Genomic DNA, 19,287 nt, shown 5'->3' on the forward strand with positions numbered 1-19,287 from the left:
GTCTATAACAATTACTCAGATGTAAAGTAGGTGCTAACTACAAACAAAACTCATTACGTCATAACAAGTTTATGTGTTGAAAACTATGTTGAAGTAAACATGTATGTAACTGTGATCCTACCCTCTCACTGAAGTTACATAGTGCAGAAACAAGTGATAGGGAGGCAGAGTGGCTGAGACAGAGACACCATTCACCCTATTACAAGACACTGTAGCATCATATGATTTTGAGGTTGTTATCTTAAGGTCAAAAAGTTACATATTGTTGCTCTAATAAATAAACTTGTTCTTTGCCACTGTGTTGCCTCAGCTCCTCTCATACCCAGTCCTCTGACTTTAACATCTTTCTTTTAAACAGCCTACGCTTTTGCTTGAGAACAGCTTGACCTACAGTGTGAGAGCTTAGGTAACCTATATTGATTCATGTCATTTAAGTCCTCTCGATGAGCGTGGGTGTAGGAAGATACTGGAGCACAAAAACAAACTAATTAGATAGCAAAAGCCAATCTTTTAAAACCAAGTGCTCCAGAGGAAGTGCCTGAGCCCTCTTTATGTCCTTGTTTGCACCTGACGGCCTTACAACTTCCTGTACAGATGGATGTTTTTGCAAGTTATAACCCCTTATCTACATTCCTGCCAACCATTTTCTAATGCATCCTCTGACATCTGAAGCTTCATTAAGCAATAACTGATGGCTAGGTGAAATGCAGTGTTACAAAGCACTGTTGATGTCTTGTTTAATGGATTATGACCCTTTTTAAAAACCTTCAGAGGGCTTTGAGGTGAGGTAAGTAAATGAATGTTGTGATTCTGATGCTGTGTGACACCTCCTAGGTAGCTGCTGTGTAGGATTATGCTGCACTTCAATCTAAGCACCACCTCAGGCAATGCATGCACTCTTGTGCATCTGATGTGAAACAGGTATTAAAAACATTATTCCAAAAAAGCCTCTTGTGATTTTTTTTTAGTTTAGTTGAGTATTTCTGAAAGATAATAACTAATCCTCATTGATCCCCCGACACATAAGTGGTCTATTTAACTTTAACCAGAGTAACTGCTAACTGCTGCTTTAGCCATCATTCGCTAGTAACCGTGCAGCTAGCAGTAAAATTAGCTGATTAGTGATAGCTGATTAGCATGATAACTTGAATAGATACCTCTGGAACAGAATACAAAAATACAAAACTGTCAATTCTGATTTTTTTCAAGATTTTTTAAATGTTTTAAACAAAAATTCTTACATATTTCACAATGAACCCTTTTCTCTCCTGAGTGAAAGAACTTCCAGGCCATCTTATACCGTATGTTCAGTGCGTTATTCTTTTAATAATGGGCTTACAAAACCATCCATAGGCACTTAAACTGCTGACCTATAATGGCTGCTCAGGCAATCATGGCCAAGTCCATCCCACATTTTTACATCTACAACTGCTGTTCATTTCTCCTTGGTTCACCCTGTGATGATGAAGAAACAGTGACCCAGACAGAGTCAGGATGGAACAGGCAGATAGAGGGGGTCTGTTTTTGCTGAGCGGGGGCCTGCTGCAGACTGGGCCAGGTAATGGAGCCATAATGGCCTTTTAACAGCCGCACAGCTGATGGTGGTGTTTGCCCTTCAGTGGAAAAGCAGTGCAAACAGGAAGTGCTGCATGGAGACATCCCCAGACGCTGGACAGGCCGGGATGAGTCATGACGCCTGCTGATGACAACTCCGCCAAAACGGGCTCCAATAAAGCACAGCTAACCTGGCCGTCATAAACCACTCAAGCTGTGCCAATTTGGTGGAAATTCCTTTTATTTTCTTTTGCCCTGCACCCTGAATCAACCTAATGGGGCTAAATTAGTTCAGCCTTGGTGCACAGGTAAGAGGAAGGTTTTAAATGTATCCTAACAGCAATGTTCCCTCTGTAAGAGTTGGAACTGATAAGAAAATGGGATTTTTACACACTATCAGAAAGCAGCACTGACCTAGCAAAGAACGGTTAAACATTAAGCATCAATGTGGAAACTGCACCGGAGCAGCTTTCTGACAAATAACTATCAGACACACTATGAAAGAGCTTTGATTTCCACTTCCCCTCTAACACACCTTAATTAAACCAAAGTGCTCTTTAAGTTCAGCTTTCAAGCTTTTAGTAACCTTCTCACGCATGGTCCTCACCAAGGACTAATCAATTTAAAATCAAGCTAATCATTTCTCTTTGTGGTGTAGTTCAGCTCAATAATGTTCGCTTCTAAGCGAAGTCCTTAGAAAACCTGTGTAAACTTGGAAGACACTGCAGTCAGATCACGTTCTACTCCGCTGCTCCCACTTTAAAAGAAATCACCACTTACATCTACATCCTAATCAATTCATGTTCTCCCCACGAGCCGCCAGAAACATCTGTGTGAGGAAGCTGAGGTCGACCGAGGGAAAAGTGGAAGAAAATGATAGGGGTGATTCAAAAGTGAAGCCATTACATCACTGAAGCAGAGGTTACTAACAGCCCATTTACAACTGGTATTAAACTGCAATCTATACGCTGATATATTATTATAATCACAATCCTTGCCTCTGCGTTTACACCTGGTATTTAAATGCATTCTCGTTTATCCTCATTGAGAATTGATCCCTGTTCTACAGAGCTAAACCTGCACAGGAGTTATATGAGGTAGCAGCAAATCAGCCCAAAATCTCAGTTTTTTTGGATTGTTGAGTCAGGGGAAACTTTATAAACTTTGTGAAATGATGTCTAGGACAAATTCTTGATTATTGGTCCCCTCTTTTAAATTCGGCAAATGTAATACATTACGTTTTTTCTTTCTTTGTATAAAAAATACAATGTTCTTGTGTGTAGGCCACACTGTGACTTAATAAATTGCATGCCAGCAGATCAATTATGTAGATGACTGCAATCATTTCTTTCTGTATCTCATTCATTTCTCACCCACATTGTTTTCAGTTTTCATAGTTTTGGTGATTAATGGCCTTTTCATGGAGCATAGTAGCCATTTAATCAGTAATTAGAGGTGTGTTAGACCAACTTTGAGATCAATGTAGCTTTGTCCACAGATGCAGCATGTAAGGATTGCGTTCACACCTACCCCAGATCCGAACACAAAGCAAGTCTGACATCAGAGATTGTAAATGAGGTGTCCCTCGTGGCTAAAAGTAATGGAAGTGTTTGTTATGCGGGCGGCTTCTTTGACGTATAGCTTGTGTCAGTGGTGGATCCTCCAAGTCTGCCCCATGCTGATCAATGACAACACATGGGAGATTAATTAGCTACAGGAGAAGGGGCATATCGAGTAGCGAACAGATCAATCTGATGAAGCCTGCTGATAATAAAGCAGCAGTGGGAACAGTGGATAGTCACACAGTGGTGGCTATCTGTTAAGTTTTGCTCTGCACAAGGAGCCTGATGTCATGCTCACACAAGTTGCCATGACATGACATTGATATAGATACAAACAAATTTGACAATGCATGCACACCCACACTCACACACAGACAAACACACTGCAGCTAGGCCGAGAAATTGGTTTTGCCATTATTAGCTCAAGATTGACCTTTCTCTGAAAATCAATTGGTTCGTGCATCCATCCTTTGTGGGCTCTCTTTTCCTCTCTCCTACTTTGTGCTCACCTGTGTTCCCAGTGTTGTGTTTCCCTCCTGTGCTCCTCCTCCAGTCTGACTTCACCTCACATCTGTCTCACATCACCTTTGATAGCACGGCCCTGAACTCTCCACCTGCACCTCATCCCCTTGTTAGTTTAGTTTGTATTTAAGCCTATGTTGTTCCCTCACTCTTACTCAGTTTTTTCTATTTTATTCCCAGTTGCTCCTTTGGTTTTTTCCCTTGGACTTTCTGTTGCTTGGACTTTGTTTTTTGGCGTTTTAGATGTCATACTTTGGGCATCAGCGTCTCACTAAAGCTCACTTTTTGTCATACTACCCAATTGCCTGTGTGTCTTGTGTTTGGGTCCTCTATGTGTAACTGTGACAAGACAGAGCAGGCTAGCCAACTGTAGTAACGGTTGGAGATGATAAGATCACATTCGATCTGCCTGTGTTGGTTCAGTGGAGATTCCGCCCAGCGAAGAATTAAGGTCTGAAATAAGGGACTCATTGTCATGTTTGGGATGTTTTAAAGCACAAAATGGTTATTAATAGATGCTGCATATCTGCACATAATATCCAGTACAGCCAATCCATAAATGTATTGGCATCAGAAGTTTACCACTCATGCTGGTCCAAGCACTGTGCTTGTGCTGTAGCTACTTCAGTCAGTAAACACTGCCAAATCCATCCCATTTCCTGCACTTCACCTCAGCTCACCCTGACAACAATCGAGACTGACACAGCGGGAAGACATCAGGCTGCATTTGTCTTTCATTTCCTATCTCTTCTATCTTCTTCTTCTTTTGCTCTTCTGAGACAAATGTGATCAACATCTTGAGGGCTCCATTCTCTTGCAAAAGGAACAACCAACTTTTCCTCTCAAAAAGCCAGGTACAAGAAGCAAACACACTGTTGACTGAGTGACGTCAGTGATGTTTGGCTCCGGGTTGTTTGGCCACAACACATATTGTATGCGAGTGAAAGATAATTTCCTTCACCCTAGGAGGTGCCTGTGGCTGCTTCTTCACTCGGCTCCAATCATCAAAGTTGACAAGAGCCAACAGGAAGCCTCAGAGACACTGATGGTTTCATTCACGGTTACAAAGCAAAGACACTGGGGATGCTGATGTCACGGTCATGTTAACTTTGATTGAACCCTTCTTTTGTTGTATTATTGCATACACCTTGATCTATTATGCATGCAGTATGCTGGAGTTACAGTATAGTTTATCCCAGGAGAAAACCCAATCTAATTTGCCTTTGTTTAGAATTAAATCAGAACTGGTCCTCATTAAAAAAAAAGGACAATTCAGCAAGTTTGCACTTAAAAATATTTTTTTCTTCTGGCCTCAAGATAGAGATCTAGCACTGGCATCAATCAACATGGTGCCAACTGGCAGATGCCCTCCTTGTTGCACCAAACTCTGCCCTCATCTGCTGAGCTGCAGTATTACAAAGGCTCTTATTAACCCCCGGGCACTGAACTCATGACAATGAAAGTGGCTGAGGGATAACTTCTCTCAGAGCAAAACAGGGGGAAAAGAAACTTTTGGGAGTGCATGGAAGACTGACTTCTGGCATTTTCTCATGATGAGGAAAACCCAGTAGCATTCATCATTGGTAACAGCTAACTTTTCACCAGCCAGACTGCTCACACCAAAGAAATATCACTGCACATGGTGAGTAGATTCTGAGCCGGTGTTTTGAAGCAGAGGCTTTTCACTACTGCATAAAAAATAAAAGATATTGAGTCAAGATAGCTAGTTAGATAGATAGTGTCATAAGCAAACCTCCAGAGCCTGAACTAAACTCAGACTGTTGCCTCTTGAGGTACAAAATGGTACTACGAGACAGGATGGACTGAGGCTAGCTTGTTAGCATGTTAATTTCAGTAGATATTCGTGCAACAAAATACACAGATATCTGTGAAAAACGTTGAAACTGTTATTTTTTCCGTTGATGATGTTAATTATTTTTTTAATATTTAAAACTAAAATCATTACATATTGCACCTTTAAACAACCAATAGTCATAAACTTACAGTTAGATTTGGCCATTTGCAATTTACCTTCATGTGATTGCATATTTATATTTGCTCTGCACCAAAGCTTCTCTGCACTGAGTTTAAATTTGCTGACATTTTAGTCCTATAAATCACACACGGAGAAATACCAACAGCTCTGCATACTGATAACTGGAAACGTCAGTCACAGTTTTTTTTAACATGATTACGCTCATTACTAAACTCTCTTTTATTCATGATTTAAACAGCTTAAAGATAAAAACAAAATGTTGCTTGAATGTGTCAGCTGGCTTTTAAACAGGCCTGACCAACACTGGGAGTTCACAGTCATGTCAATACAAGTAAATTTAAAATTCAAGTTGTGGTTTGACCCCCTTACCAAAGACTTCATCCTGAGATTCAGGCTCCACTGCTGTTCCTGTTGTCTGCACTGCTTGGAGTTCAGGTGACGAAGCCTTAAATGGGAACACAAAAACAGATTGAAGAGGTGAGGAGCTGAGGTACCATGGCAACAGAGCAAAGACAGACACCAACAATAAGAGAGAGAGAGAGAAAGAGAGAATAGCTAAGAGAAAGCTTCGGCTTTTGGGATTTATAATAACAGCAGAATTATACTCAGACCCACAAAATTTGCTGATTTAATGCCAAGTTTAAAATGTTTATGTTTCATCAGTTGTATTTTTCTGGATTTTAAACAGGATTCATTTTGGAAAGCAAGTGGATTTGACAAGAACATCTGTTTCATTTTATTATTTAATTAGTAAGAATTAATATGCAAAATCACTCGTTTTATTTGTTGCTGTTTTGAATGTTTTATTGTGTGTCTAAACTTGAAAAAAGCTCTTTGATTCATTATTTATCATCTTCCTCATCCTATTCTTCATTTCAGCATTCAACACTCAAATACAGAACCAAAAACACTTTCATTATTTGCCCTTCTACTGATATCTATGGGCACAATACTTTAAAAGTCAAAGTGATTATGTTTCTGTCTTTTTATGTCTTCATATGAGTGTACTAATTGTGTAAATGCAAATAATCTGCAATATTTCTGTTTTGTTTCTAAATATAAATGTGCTTTTGGGAGATTATTTATGTATTTGTTGGAAATCGTGTGTTTAATATGTCTCAAAGGACAGTAATGTGTCAAAACAAGACAAGAAGTGCAAATGCAATTCAAACCAGATGACAGCTGACATTAATACTGGGACTAACTTGTCCCTTGTGAAAACTCAAACAAAGAACTGTGAATGTCTCTTTCAGGATCTGATTTAATAAGGATCTTAATACAAATCCTGTGATTAAATCATAAAGTTTTGCATCATGATCACATCTGGTTGAAATCCCATTAGTTGGACAACAACAAGAAGCATTACTAACATGACATTCTCTTTTAATATGTACTTCTGAGGTAGATTTAGCCGGTACAGTGCTGTGGCACGACATCTCAACTTATGCTGCTGTCACTACAGCTGACCTGAGAGGGGACGCTAATAATGAGAAAACACAAAGATAAATGAAACCACTGGGTGTTATAATGCAACTACAAACACCTGTATTATCAGGCTTTTCAGATACATTGAAGTGTTGATTATGTCACAACTCCCTGTCACCCCCGGTCTGACTCAGGCTTATTTAATGACTAAATTCATAACTTCAACATTATGCAAGCTGGATTGTTAAATCTGTCTGTACCAGGCATGTCTGAGTCACAGAGTCAGACAAAAAATAACCTGCCTATCACTTGGAACAAAATCTAACATGTCCCTATGGCAAGTTAGCTAGTAATAGTAAGTAAAGTTGGATTCTATTACTTGTTTCTATTTACTGGCTCCAAATGAACTTAATATCAGCATCCGCAAATCCTCAAGTTTTATAAGTCCTCTTACTGATTCCCTCCTCCTCCCTGATCACAATGTGCACTCCTATCCCCGGTTTCCGCTTCCGAGTGGGTTCGCCAACATGTGAGATCAATACAGGCATTCAAAAACTGTGGGAACACTGCTCACCATGAAATGATTGGCTTAGAAGTGCGACTGTGACGTACTCCTGTGAGCCAAGGGGAGGTGGACGAGTGTGGTGAGTGAGCACTTACCAACGCAAATCACAGAAAAGGTCAACAAAGTGCTACGCTTTTGGAAATTTCCTTTGTCCGTTCAATCATGTAAACAAATTATGTAAATCTGGCTGGACGTGAAGTGATTCAGGTGAACAGGTTCAATACAGGATTTAGATTTAACTACATAGAAAAAAAAACTTCAAAAAGCATGTGAATGAATCAAAAGTGATAGTCCTACTGTATATAAAGCATAAAAAGAAATCTTTTGACTTAAAAATGCCCTTCACAGAGACCTTCAGAGGTTTCTTAAAGACCTATTTTTGATATGATGAGAGCCGTGTTCTGCCAAAGTTAAAACAGTGTTGGATATTTCATCCATTTTTATCAACAAGACAGAGAAAGCAAGGCAGACAAAGAGGACAAATAGCACTACGTTTTTAATGCACTGATAACGCTTACATTATCTCTGCATTTTTACAGTCTGGCACATCAACATTTTTTCCGTCATTATAGCACTCACTATTCAACCTTTGTTGGATTTTGTCCTTGCACACCCACACGCATAGACACAGCTGTCTTTTCTCTGCCTTCAGTCAAAAATTAGAAATTAGCAATGCAAACAATAAATCCAAGAACAATGCCAATGGTGATTGGATTTTTGTTGAACCAATATCTTTGAATGCTGATGCAATTCATAGGACTAAATCTGCAAATAATGGGCTCTTGGGCTGTTTAAAATCAAAGAAAAAATACAATCTGTGGTTTAATAAGTGTAAACTGTTAAAATATCAACAATTTTTCGCTCATTTTTTTATTTGACTGTATCTTAGGTACTTTAAAATATATTCATTGCCAACCCTGCTGGAGGACACATACTGTATTACATGAAGCAGACGTTAGGGACCCTGACAGGTGCACCCTGCTACGTTATTTCCAGTGTCATACACCTTAAAATTTACAACCAATTCATTTAATACAAATGTAAATAATAGTTGTCCTAGAATACAACCCTGTGGAACACCTTCATAAACACTCATGAAGCTGGGCTGAAAGGCATCAGTCACAAAAAGATTTTATATCAAATCCAAAAGATTCTAGGCATTTCAAAATAATTTGATGTTTGACAGTACTGAAAGCCTGAGATAAATCAATGAAAAGGGCATCACCATCCTGTTTATCTAATGCACTAGCAACATCTTTTAAGACTTTTGAGCTGCTGTCCCAGTCCAAAGCAGATTAATACAATTTTAAAATGGAGTGTTGAGAGAAAAATGTTCTTAAAATGGTCGTTTACCAGTTTCTTTACTTTAGCTAGACATTGTAGTTTGGACATTTGTGTAAATTATACCACCTTCAGAAAAAGGTCTAAGAAAACACTTTCTGGGAATACCACTTTAAAATCTCTATCACATCATGTTGCTCATCACAGCCATTCATTAACCTGTATCATAATTCCCCACATTTATTTGATATTGCTGGCGACGACTGCCAGGAAGGGATTTGCCTGAGGGACTTATTAGAGGACAAGTTTTTCAATTGATCTACATTTTTTAATACAAAAGTAAACTATTTTATACAGTCTATCTACAGTCTCATACAGCCTCAAAATTACCATTAGCTTGTACCAACACTAATCATTACAATACTCCCCTCCACTGTGTCTGGCTCTAATAATTCACACATGGGGTGGTGAGAGAATATGAAAGAGAAAAAAAAAAGTAGTTGGGCAATTTTCCCTGCATGGAGCAGAGCAGCATTGAGCAGCTGTCAGCGTGACTTCACACCTACTTGCTACTGGTGGTTTATTAAATATAGCTGTGGTTGAACAGAGCTTTCATAGGGGTTGGTGCTGGAGCAGTGAAGCATCATCTGACCCTGGAGCATGTGAGGGAGATCAGAGCAGCAGCTCAGTTAGAATCACACCTGCCAATTATGCATCTACTCCTGAGAGCCCTCTGCTATTCTCTGCTCTCACTTGCTGACCTTTCAGCTTGTCAAAAGCTGCCATTTTTCCATGTATTTCATAACTGTCTGGAGGTCGGTCCTAGTTCCTATCACAGTAGCTTTAATTTTGCCAAACATATCAGTCCCCACCCTGCAAACTCCTTCTCTGGTAACATTAAAAGTATAAACATTTTGTTTCAAACATGAACAAGTAAGCTAACCATCCAAACCATTGACTGTAGACTGACACTTCCCCCCACTTAACCAAAATGAAGCCAAAATATCCCAGATATGAGAACTGCCATCTTGCGCTGGTGACACCATTTAGAGAGTCTATGCACTAGTAATCAGGGTTGGAGTCATATTAAGGTCCCTCCCATATACCCACCCAAATCAATTATGAGCAATCTATGTCAATCGTGACATTTCAGCTGGTATTATAGCATCAAATAACTAATGAAAACCAAACTGAACATACATCATATCAAACACATCCAGCATGGCAAAAGCTAGGCTACTTGAAATGACAGAAAACGTCTTTGGGAAGAATTTATTTGACATGTTTCTGAGTTTTTCGTTTGGCTTTCTCCCCATCTGCTAACATGGAGAGGGGGAGGGAGTTATGAACTATACTGCAGCCAGCCACCAGGGGGAGATCCAGATGTTTTGGCTTAACTTGAGGGGAGCTGTAATGTCATCCATCTTTATATACAGTCAATGAGCTACATAGGTTTGGAACAACAAAATAGTCTTATCTTATGTTTTTTTCTTACAACGTTCAGACTAACTGCCTGGTACTACCAGATTTTGGGGCAGTGTTTTTGCATATCATGTATGTAGCCATCAAGGGCATATTTGAATCTCTTTGACAAGATTCTTTTTTAAAAATGAGCCATTGGGACCAACTTTTCAACCAAACTAATGGAGCTTACATTAGCTTATTTAGCTGGCCAACATTCATCTACCTTTGTCTGAAATCAAGGACTCTTTGTTTAACAAATAAATATTTTTGAGAGCAAGATTCTCCACCTTTATCGATGTTTGCAGTTAGAGAATGGAAAGCTTGGGAGTGAAGGAACAATAACTAAGAGGGGCTGAGCTTAGCAACCATTACAAAAGCAACTAAAAAACAAACTTTATCATCTCTTGAGATGTTTCAGTGTCTTGGTGTTTCAAATTAGACTCCTTAAAAGACATTGAGGCTAATGTGAGTGAGCATGTTTGCTTGTTTGATGGGTGTCTCAGACTGGCACACTCAGCCTCGACGGGTGCCACTGTAGCACCCCTCAGCCCTCTGATCTCCATTCAGTACTGGGGTACTGGATGGAGTTCAATGTGCCTAAGTACTCCTCACGTTTGAGTAGTGAGAGAGGAAGAAGAATGCAGCCCTTTGAGCACCTTTGAGAGTTTGGCTGATTTGAGACTTTCAAAGAAATCCAACTTCCTCTTCCTATCAGCGGTTTGGTGATAGCCATCCTCTTCAGTGTTTCATCCCGTCTTCAGAGATGAAGACAAATGGAGCGTGTGCGTTTCATCTCACCTTTTCACGAAGATAAAAAGCACTCGACACAGTGGAGTCTCTGAAGCTCTGCCTCCAAAATGCCAATTTTGTACTGTAGTAATCTTCATGAAATGTCAAAGGGATAATCAAATATAGTTAACAATCATCTGATATTTAGAGCTATTAGGAAGTTATTTAATTCACCCAATGCCTGTGAAACTGTAACTTGATTTTATTCTGACATGAAGAAAAAACAACTCTTCTATCAACCAACAGTGTCTGAGTTTTACCTCTGTGGTTAAAAGAAAAAATCAGGTATCCTCAGTGATATTCTGATCAGACTGGTGATGGAAAAAGTATAGTTATGATTCTAATTTTGACAGATCTCACACAGAGGGACAGATATGGCAGGAACAAGCCTGCTGGGCTGGTCACAACACATAGAGCGCTCTAATTGGGTACAATGGCACAGCTGAGACTGTGAAGGCTGGTGGACGGACTAACTGAGCCTCAAGCTCCCTCATCTGGAGACTTCAGTCTTCACTTCAGTCATTATAGTTTATCACAATCCAGCACAAAGTGACACATTTAAAAGGATTTACAAAGCAGCACCTTATGTGAAGTTACACTGTAAAAAAATATCTCCAACGTACCTAGCTGACTGATAAAGCCTCTTACAGCAAGGACATCCTGCTAAGCCTGTCAAATCAAGAGCCACTTTTCAACAAGGACAACAAATTGAGCTTTTTTGAATTGCATCTGCTGCAACCATGTACTGTGAGCCTTAGTGCACCCACCTTTACTCACTGCATCTAATTCTCCTTCAGTTAGTCATTTCCCTTATTTCACAACATCAATTGCATATTAACTGATTATTCTTATGTTATGTTTCCTAACATGACTGAGCATGTGAACTGTTATAACTCTACAGTATGTGGAGAGAGTACTGTTCAGTGCTGCTAATAGCAATGCCAATCATATACTGTAGGAAAAGCCAGACAGGGTCACTTTTTCATGCTGTTTTTCCAGGCAAGTAGAGACAAGTGACAATTATGCCCCCCTACTTTTTGCTGTGATGGATTGCTCATTGATTGCTGTGCACTGACTCTGCATGAGGTCTTTATACCGCGACCCTATGTTCACTGCTGACCTGTGAGGTACATGAAAAGCCGATCCCCCTTGTAGACGGGCAGGAATTATCCCAACATGATGGATCACATCAGTTTATGGTTGAGCAGTAATTTGAGCCAACAACATGATGGGGTCAGATAGGTGTGGTTGCAAATGGAGGTTATTTTAAACACTGGTTGTGTATTTTGGTTGCATTTTGTTCCATCATTTAATGTCAACCTGGAGAATTAGATTATCCAAAATGCAAGAGACAATGGCTGAATTTGTAGAATCAGACGAGGAGACTGAGTGACTGTCTACCTTTGATTTGGTTTTTGAAGAATTAGTAGGCTTTGCACTCAGTGACGACTTAATCTGGCAAGATCTGAGCATACCACACTCTGTGCCTCCGTCTGTAATTCAGTGTTAATGACACACCATCCAGAGAAAAATGGAATAGAGAGGAGGAGCAGGGCTATTTACTTGTTATTCTGCAGGGCTCCTGACTAACTTTTTCACTACCACTTAAATCATAATGCAACACAACACATTATTGCAGCCACGTATTTTATTCTATCTTAAAGGATAACTACCGTTTTTTACAACCTGGACCTTATTTCTGGCAAAATATATGATCATTTACTCACCCAGATAACTTTGGTGTCATTCGGCGTCGTTCGGACGAAATTAGATCCAGTGTAGCGGCGATATATCCATATAATGAGAGAGACGGGGCAGTGACACACAGCCTCTATATAACGCATTATCTGCCACGAAACTAGTTAATTTCATCAATATTTTGTTATGAAATGCTTGCGCTATTCCCCTCTGAGTCCGGGCTCGTCCGTTATCAACATCCGGGGTCAAACTAGCAGTAGCAGCTACAGGTAAACAAGCCGCGCTGTCGCGGGTGCGCGCGCAGCTCAGAGACGACATCTTCCAGGTCAGAGGTAGTAGATCAGCCTACAGACCCCGGATGTTGACAATAGACGAGCCCGGACTCAGAGGCTAATAGCGCTAGCATTTCATAACAAAATATTGATGAAATGAACTAGTTTCGTGGCAGATAATGCGTTATATAGAGGCTGTGTGTCGCTGCCCCGTCTCTCCCATTATATGGATATATCGCCGCTACACTGGATCTAATTTCGTCCGAACGACGCCGAATGACACCAAAGTTATCTGGGTGAGTAAATGACCATATATTTTGCCAGAAATAAGGTCCAGGTTGTAAAAAACGGTAGTTATCCTTTAAGCTTTTTACTGATAAATCCTAAAAACAATGATACTAAAAAGTGAAGTAGTGCTTAAAGAGAAAGTCGTTTTCCATGACAGTACCACAGCAAGCCCCAAAACTATATATTACAAAACCATCAATTTATAACAACAAGATTTTGGATTTTTATCCATTTATTATCATATCTATTGGCCCATTAAGGACATTTTTCAAGTGTCCTCCTGAATTCAACGCTACAGACAGACCCCTGCAGGGAGGTCGTAAGTTTCACTGCTGTGCACATTGATCCAAAAACACTCTAAGCCCTGTGTTACTCCACAATTCTCCGGTTTATCAGTCAAGTATATAAACAGCAGATGGGATTCACTGTAGCTGACAGAGTGAGTTGACTCATGTGAACTGGAGTCTGACCGTTATGCAGGTTTTGGGGCTGATACCGATATTAAGGAGTAAAAAATATCGATGTATCAGCCGATATAAACATCCCTCAAATGTGGTTATTAAACACTTTGTGTTAAATTATGTATCGGGGCAGGATATTTTACAGTTTAACAATAACAATAAACGTTCTTATCTAAAATTATATCTGTGAACTGTAATAATATCAATATCAATAATATCAATATCATTGGCCGATATCAACAACAAATATGCTGATACGATACATCTGCAATAGGCCAATATCAGACGATAATATCGATCAACCGATATATTGGTCAGGCTCTACTATGAGTCCAATGCAGGTTGAATGCGCGTCCATACATCTGTCTCCGAAAAGCTAGAGGCCTTTTCTGTTATTTTATCCTATGAATGGGGAGATGCTGTATAGCCTCGATATAAAAAGTGCGCTGTCAGGAGGTCTAATTCTTCCAAAATCCTGTGACGTGCACTAACCAGCACAGATACATTTGCATTTGGGAACATTTGAGCAGACTACCTTGGCAAAAACACAACATTGGAGGAGCAGGGATTGCGGTGTTATCCCATAATACCATATTGGATTTAAGGCTCTAAAATATCAGTGGTTTGAAAATTTCAAAAATCTGAAAGAACATTTTATCAGAGCTGCTGTTCATGTTTGACAAAGGAGGCAGGGTTACATTTCACCCTTCCTGAAATGATAGGTCATTGGTAGAGGGATCACGACTCAGGCAACAGCATCCAAACACAACCTGCCTTCCTCTGTCACGCTCTGTTCCTGCGTGCCTGTCACTATGACAACAGGCTGTTTTGCCAGACCTTTAAATTGACTTTAATGTCACAATTATCGAGCCAAAGAGAAGGGCAAAAACAGATGGTAGACCTAGAGAGGTATGCAACATAATTATAAAGCTAAGTAAATAAAAAAAGGCAGCTTGAGTGCGACTTGCTGCCCTAACACCTCTCCTGGCAGCTTCACATTTGACAAATTTATCCACTTCTCTTCCTCCTGCTTTTCTCTGTCAAGCGTGTGCTTTGCCAGCAAAGGTAACAAATCATCTGTGAGCTGAGCTATCGGCCTCCCTGCTGGTTCGGGCTCCCCTCTTCCCAAGCACACCAACGAGATCACTCCCTCCCACTACAAGCGCCGACCAGGTAGTCAGCCGCCAGCCAGACCACACAGGCAGAACACAGGTTGTGTCTCTGCTTCCCAAACGCTGACATTGAAGAGTGGTTTTATCATTAACATCTCTTTTTTTCTCACCATCTGGGGTTAGGGCTGCTCACAACAAGCTAGCAACCTCTTCAAATCCGATTGCAGCCTCAGCCATAATGGCCCAAACTTATTATATTTGCTGTAATTTCTGAAAAGCTGCGAGAAAAATGAACTTGAGCAAGGCCGGGGTCAATTACATGATGCCATTTAATTACATTACCGTCCCAGTTAAAGCCCGATCCTCCTGCACACTCAGGGCGCAGCACGAACAGCGTCTGGCTCGTAATTTCTGCACTCAGAGTCAAAAAAAAGAAAATCTTCAAAAACATACTTGCTCTGTTTAATTATGGCACTATTAGAGGCAGACATCTTCTGTCCCTGGGGGCGCAGCAGAGCACCTTGGCCAATTAAAAAAGCCTATTGAGAGTGCTTGATGACTTCGTTATCAACAAAAAAAAGAGGAAAATTGTACTTAATTTGCCACTAGACCTTCTTGCTTATATCATACCTGATCATACATTCAGTTTATACCATGGCTCTGAGAGAAAAGGGTTTATTTTTCTCAGCGTTAAGAGTGCAGACTCACTGATCCATCCTGATGCTTTCAAGTGCAATAATTGCTCCTGTTCCCACAGCTCTGCCCACTTGCTGACAGAACCGTCCGATGAGAGCAGCCAACACAATCCATCAGCCTGCACACCGTCTCTCTGTCTGAGAGAAGACGCAAGAGCACTGAAACACTGATAAATTTCACATCCCTCATTTCAGTCTGGATAGATGAAATGCAATGTGACATCTAGATGGACTTTCAAATTATTGTTGCTGTAGAAATAATGATTTGTTGCAATGTGGATGGTCAATTATCAGTGTTAGACAGCTGAACTTTGTGTGTGTAGTCCTAATGATCACCGGGCCAAAGCTAATGATTAAATGAGATGTGCATGTAGAGGTGAGGGTCGGCGGGGCTTGTGGTTTCGAGGGGTTATTATAGGGCGATGCACAAGAGCTACGGAGGCTCATCGCGCTTCAGGTATTGCCACGGCAACAGGGCTCAATTATTGTAAGAGTGGGATGCTGGCGGTTGGGGAAAAGCTGTTTTAAAATTCAGTCATTCCATCTATGCAGACATACTTTAAAAAAGCTGACTATCAGGATTTTTTTCACATCTAAATCCTTCATTTACTGCACTGTGCAAGAGAACCACTTTTTGTGCATCAGGGGTTCTTAATGTCTTTTCTTTTATTCATTTATTGAGATAAAGACGATTAATAAATGTTCTAAGTAACAGAAAGTAGGTAGTTTTTTTTTATTATTACTAAAACTGCGCTGGTCCTTACTCCAGTTACTCTGGTGGCTTTTAAGGCAAACAATAATGGATGGACATGTTCCCTCCAAAAAACTTTCAAGCAAAGTCATCCACTGAAAATTTGCAAAGTCATCTCTTCCTCATCCCTCCTCTGCTCGCAACGTCAAAAATCTCTATAAGAAGTGATGAGACAGTGTATTATTCATATTTCACTGCTTCTCAGTACGTTTGAGTATGAGCGATGAGTATAAAGTGTTGTCTGTGGCAGTGCGATTTAAACCTGGATGTGATCCAAGCCACGCAGGTAAGACAGCAGAGCTCTTCATAAGCACCGGCTGCTGGCCAAACACACTTCTTGTTCGAGTCCAGATGGCTACTTTATTATATACATTTTTTAAGAAAATAGTTTTGAACAACAGGATGCAATTCGCTCGGCATGTACACTGAATGACCACTAGACTGCTTTAAAAGAATATGAGCATAATGATAGATACCGGGGCCTCAGAAAAGCTCCATTTTTGGCAAGCTCCTTTAACTCCTTCCTGAACGCAGTCTGTTTGAGATCAGAGCTGCAACACAGTCAGAAATACAGCCTCTGATTAGTCAAGAAGTCAGGAGCACTGCCTCTGATTGGTTGATAGACTCAGCCCAAGGCACCATGGCATTGCAGCTAATAAAAACAACAGTGACTGTTTTCAACACGGAAAAATGGATCTCAGTAGACATACAGTGTCGGATTCATCATTATGGATTTATTATACAAGTCTGCAGTTCAGGGGTGTATTACAAAGCTTCTGAAATGGATACAATCACACCGGAGTCCCCGCAGTTAAACTGCACAACGGTTAGTTCCTGAGCAACAAAGAAGCCCTAAATTTCATCGGACATGCCTGCGTCATGTCATGGGTGTGACACGGCCGAGACACACCCACCTGGGCCGATCGCGCCCATTCTAGACAATGCTTATGTTTCCACTGGCCACGAAGGGCGTGTTTCAGCAACCAAGTTTATTTTTGATGGAAGTGGACAGCTGCATCAAGCTGCACAGAGCAAGGAGATTGAGCCAGACAGGAAGTCAGACAAAGGAATGTTATAGTGCATCTGGTCAACTTTCAAAATAAAATACCCTGTGCATACTCATGATCTAAAGCACAACAATTTCGGAAATATGAACAAAAACACACTTAAAACTGACAAAAACTGAAACCATTTAATTACGTAGCCTACTCATCTGTGGTAGAAGCACAAAAATCAAAATGACAAAATAAACATAATCTGAGAACTTTACATCAGGCAGGCATGGCACTCTGTTATTTAACCATTTAACATAAGTAATGTTACGTGTACACGACATCGTTCTTCCCAGAACATCTATAGTGTCCAGTACATCAGATTTTTTTCTTCAGTCTTGCTCAATGCTTGGTGGTGGTGAGACAAAGGGCATAGACTTATTATATAAATAATTTCATTTAAAACCAATACATACATGGGCTAATTAAGACATGGGATTAAAAACATCTTCCCCCAATAGTGCATTTATGTTTCTATTATAATGATACATTAACCATCATTGTGGCCGTCTTGATAAACCTTACAGTGAAGGTGTCATTAAATAAATAAAAATAAGGTCAAATTATTCTTAATCACCAAAGTTCTGATCACAGGAATAGCTGAGGTTTTCAATATTAATAGCTTTTTACGGACTGTGGGGGCTAGAAAATATCAAATAACTTGTGAATGGAGACTTCATTGATAAATACACTACCCGTGAAGAGTCTCTTTAACCTTTATGCTGTGGTAACCACTCTGACTTAAAGCTCAGTGAGACTGATAAACTGACTGAAGGAGCCTGGTATAGCCTGTCTACATCGGAGTCCAAAGTCCTGTTGATAAAGGCCAGCGGTCACACTGATAAGGTTAAAAGAAAATTCCCCAACACATGCTTCATTCTCAGATCACTATCGACAAAATGCTTACACACACACACACACACACACACACACACACACGCACATTTCAAGATGTTATTATCCCAGATGCACCAAACAAACAATAAAGCACCCGCAGTGAGGACTCTTACCTTGCTGTCTGCGGGTGACTCCCTCTTTCCTAGATGCTGGCCCATGCTGCTGACAAAGACTGGAAGAAAAAAGAGAGACTGTGTTTACACCAGGAGAAGTCTGTAAACAGCATATTATGTGAAGATCATGTACTCCTCCTTATCTAAGACAAATTGGCTAACTCTTGAGTCAGTGTGTGAAACTGTAGTATCACACACAGCAATGACAACAGTGGGGTAACTGTTTTATGGTGGATGATGGGAGTGAAAACACCAAGATATATAAAAATCCCACAGCTAAGAAATTCCACTTTAATATGAATCAAATCAAGGTCAGGATTATGATTCTTGAAAATGTATTTTGAATGCATTACAATGTGTGTCATTTACATCTTTGACTACAGTTTGTGTCCATGTATTGGGTTCTAATTTTGGCGTTTGGTGCTTTCACACCGAAACCTGTTGGGTTCAGTTGGCATGAACTCTGGTACATTTGCCAGCTGAGTACAGTTTGCCTGGTGTGGTGTGAAAGCTGTCAACTGAATCCATGTGTGGACCAAACAGTGGACCAAGTCCATTTTAAACAGACGGTCCATGTTCACTTCCAAAACAAATAGTTTGTGTCGTGACAGCTAATGTGAACAAATAATGTTTTGTTGTTTTTTTTACATGATTCAAACACTAAAAAACTAATCAATCAATCTGCTGGCTGTGAAATGGTCTCGTAATTTGTATTTGTACAACCAATGTATAAATCTATGAAAATCATTTGGTTTTTGGTTTTGCATCCTACTCCATGTGGTTTGACAGG

At 40.2% G+C, this 19,287-nt stretch overlaps 1 protein-coding gene across 1 annotated transcript in view; it reads right to left on the reverse strand.

The window, feature by feature from the left end:
- LOC311259475 (myelin basic protein-like) overlaps positions 1-19,287 on the reverse strand; it is a 51,938-nt gene that overhangs the window by 17,000 nt on the left and 15,651 nt on the right. The window contains exons 2-3 of the mRNA XM_084356658.1: positions 18,498-18,556; positions 6,004-6,079 (exon numbers count right to left, since the gene is read on the reverse strand). Coding sequence (XP_084212784.1) covers positions 6,004-6,079; positions 18,498-18,556 — 135 coding nt within the window. The remainder of the gene's footprint in view (positions 1-6,003; positions 6,080-18,497; positions 18,557-19,287) is intronic.

The sequence above is a fragment of the Pagrus pagrus genome (assembly GCF_965226575.1).
Source record: "Pagrus pagrus genome assembly, chromosome: 7".
Taxonomy (NCBI): domain Eukaryota; kingdom Metazoa; phylum Chordata; class Actinopteri; order Spariformes; family Sparidae; genus Pagrus; species Pagrus pagrus.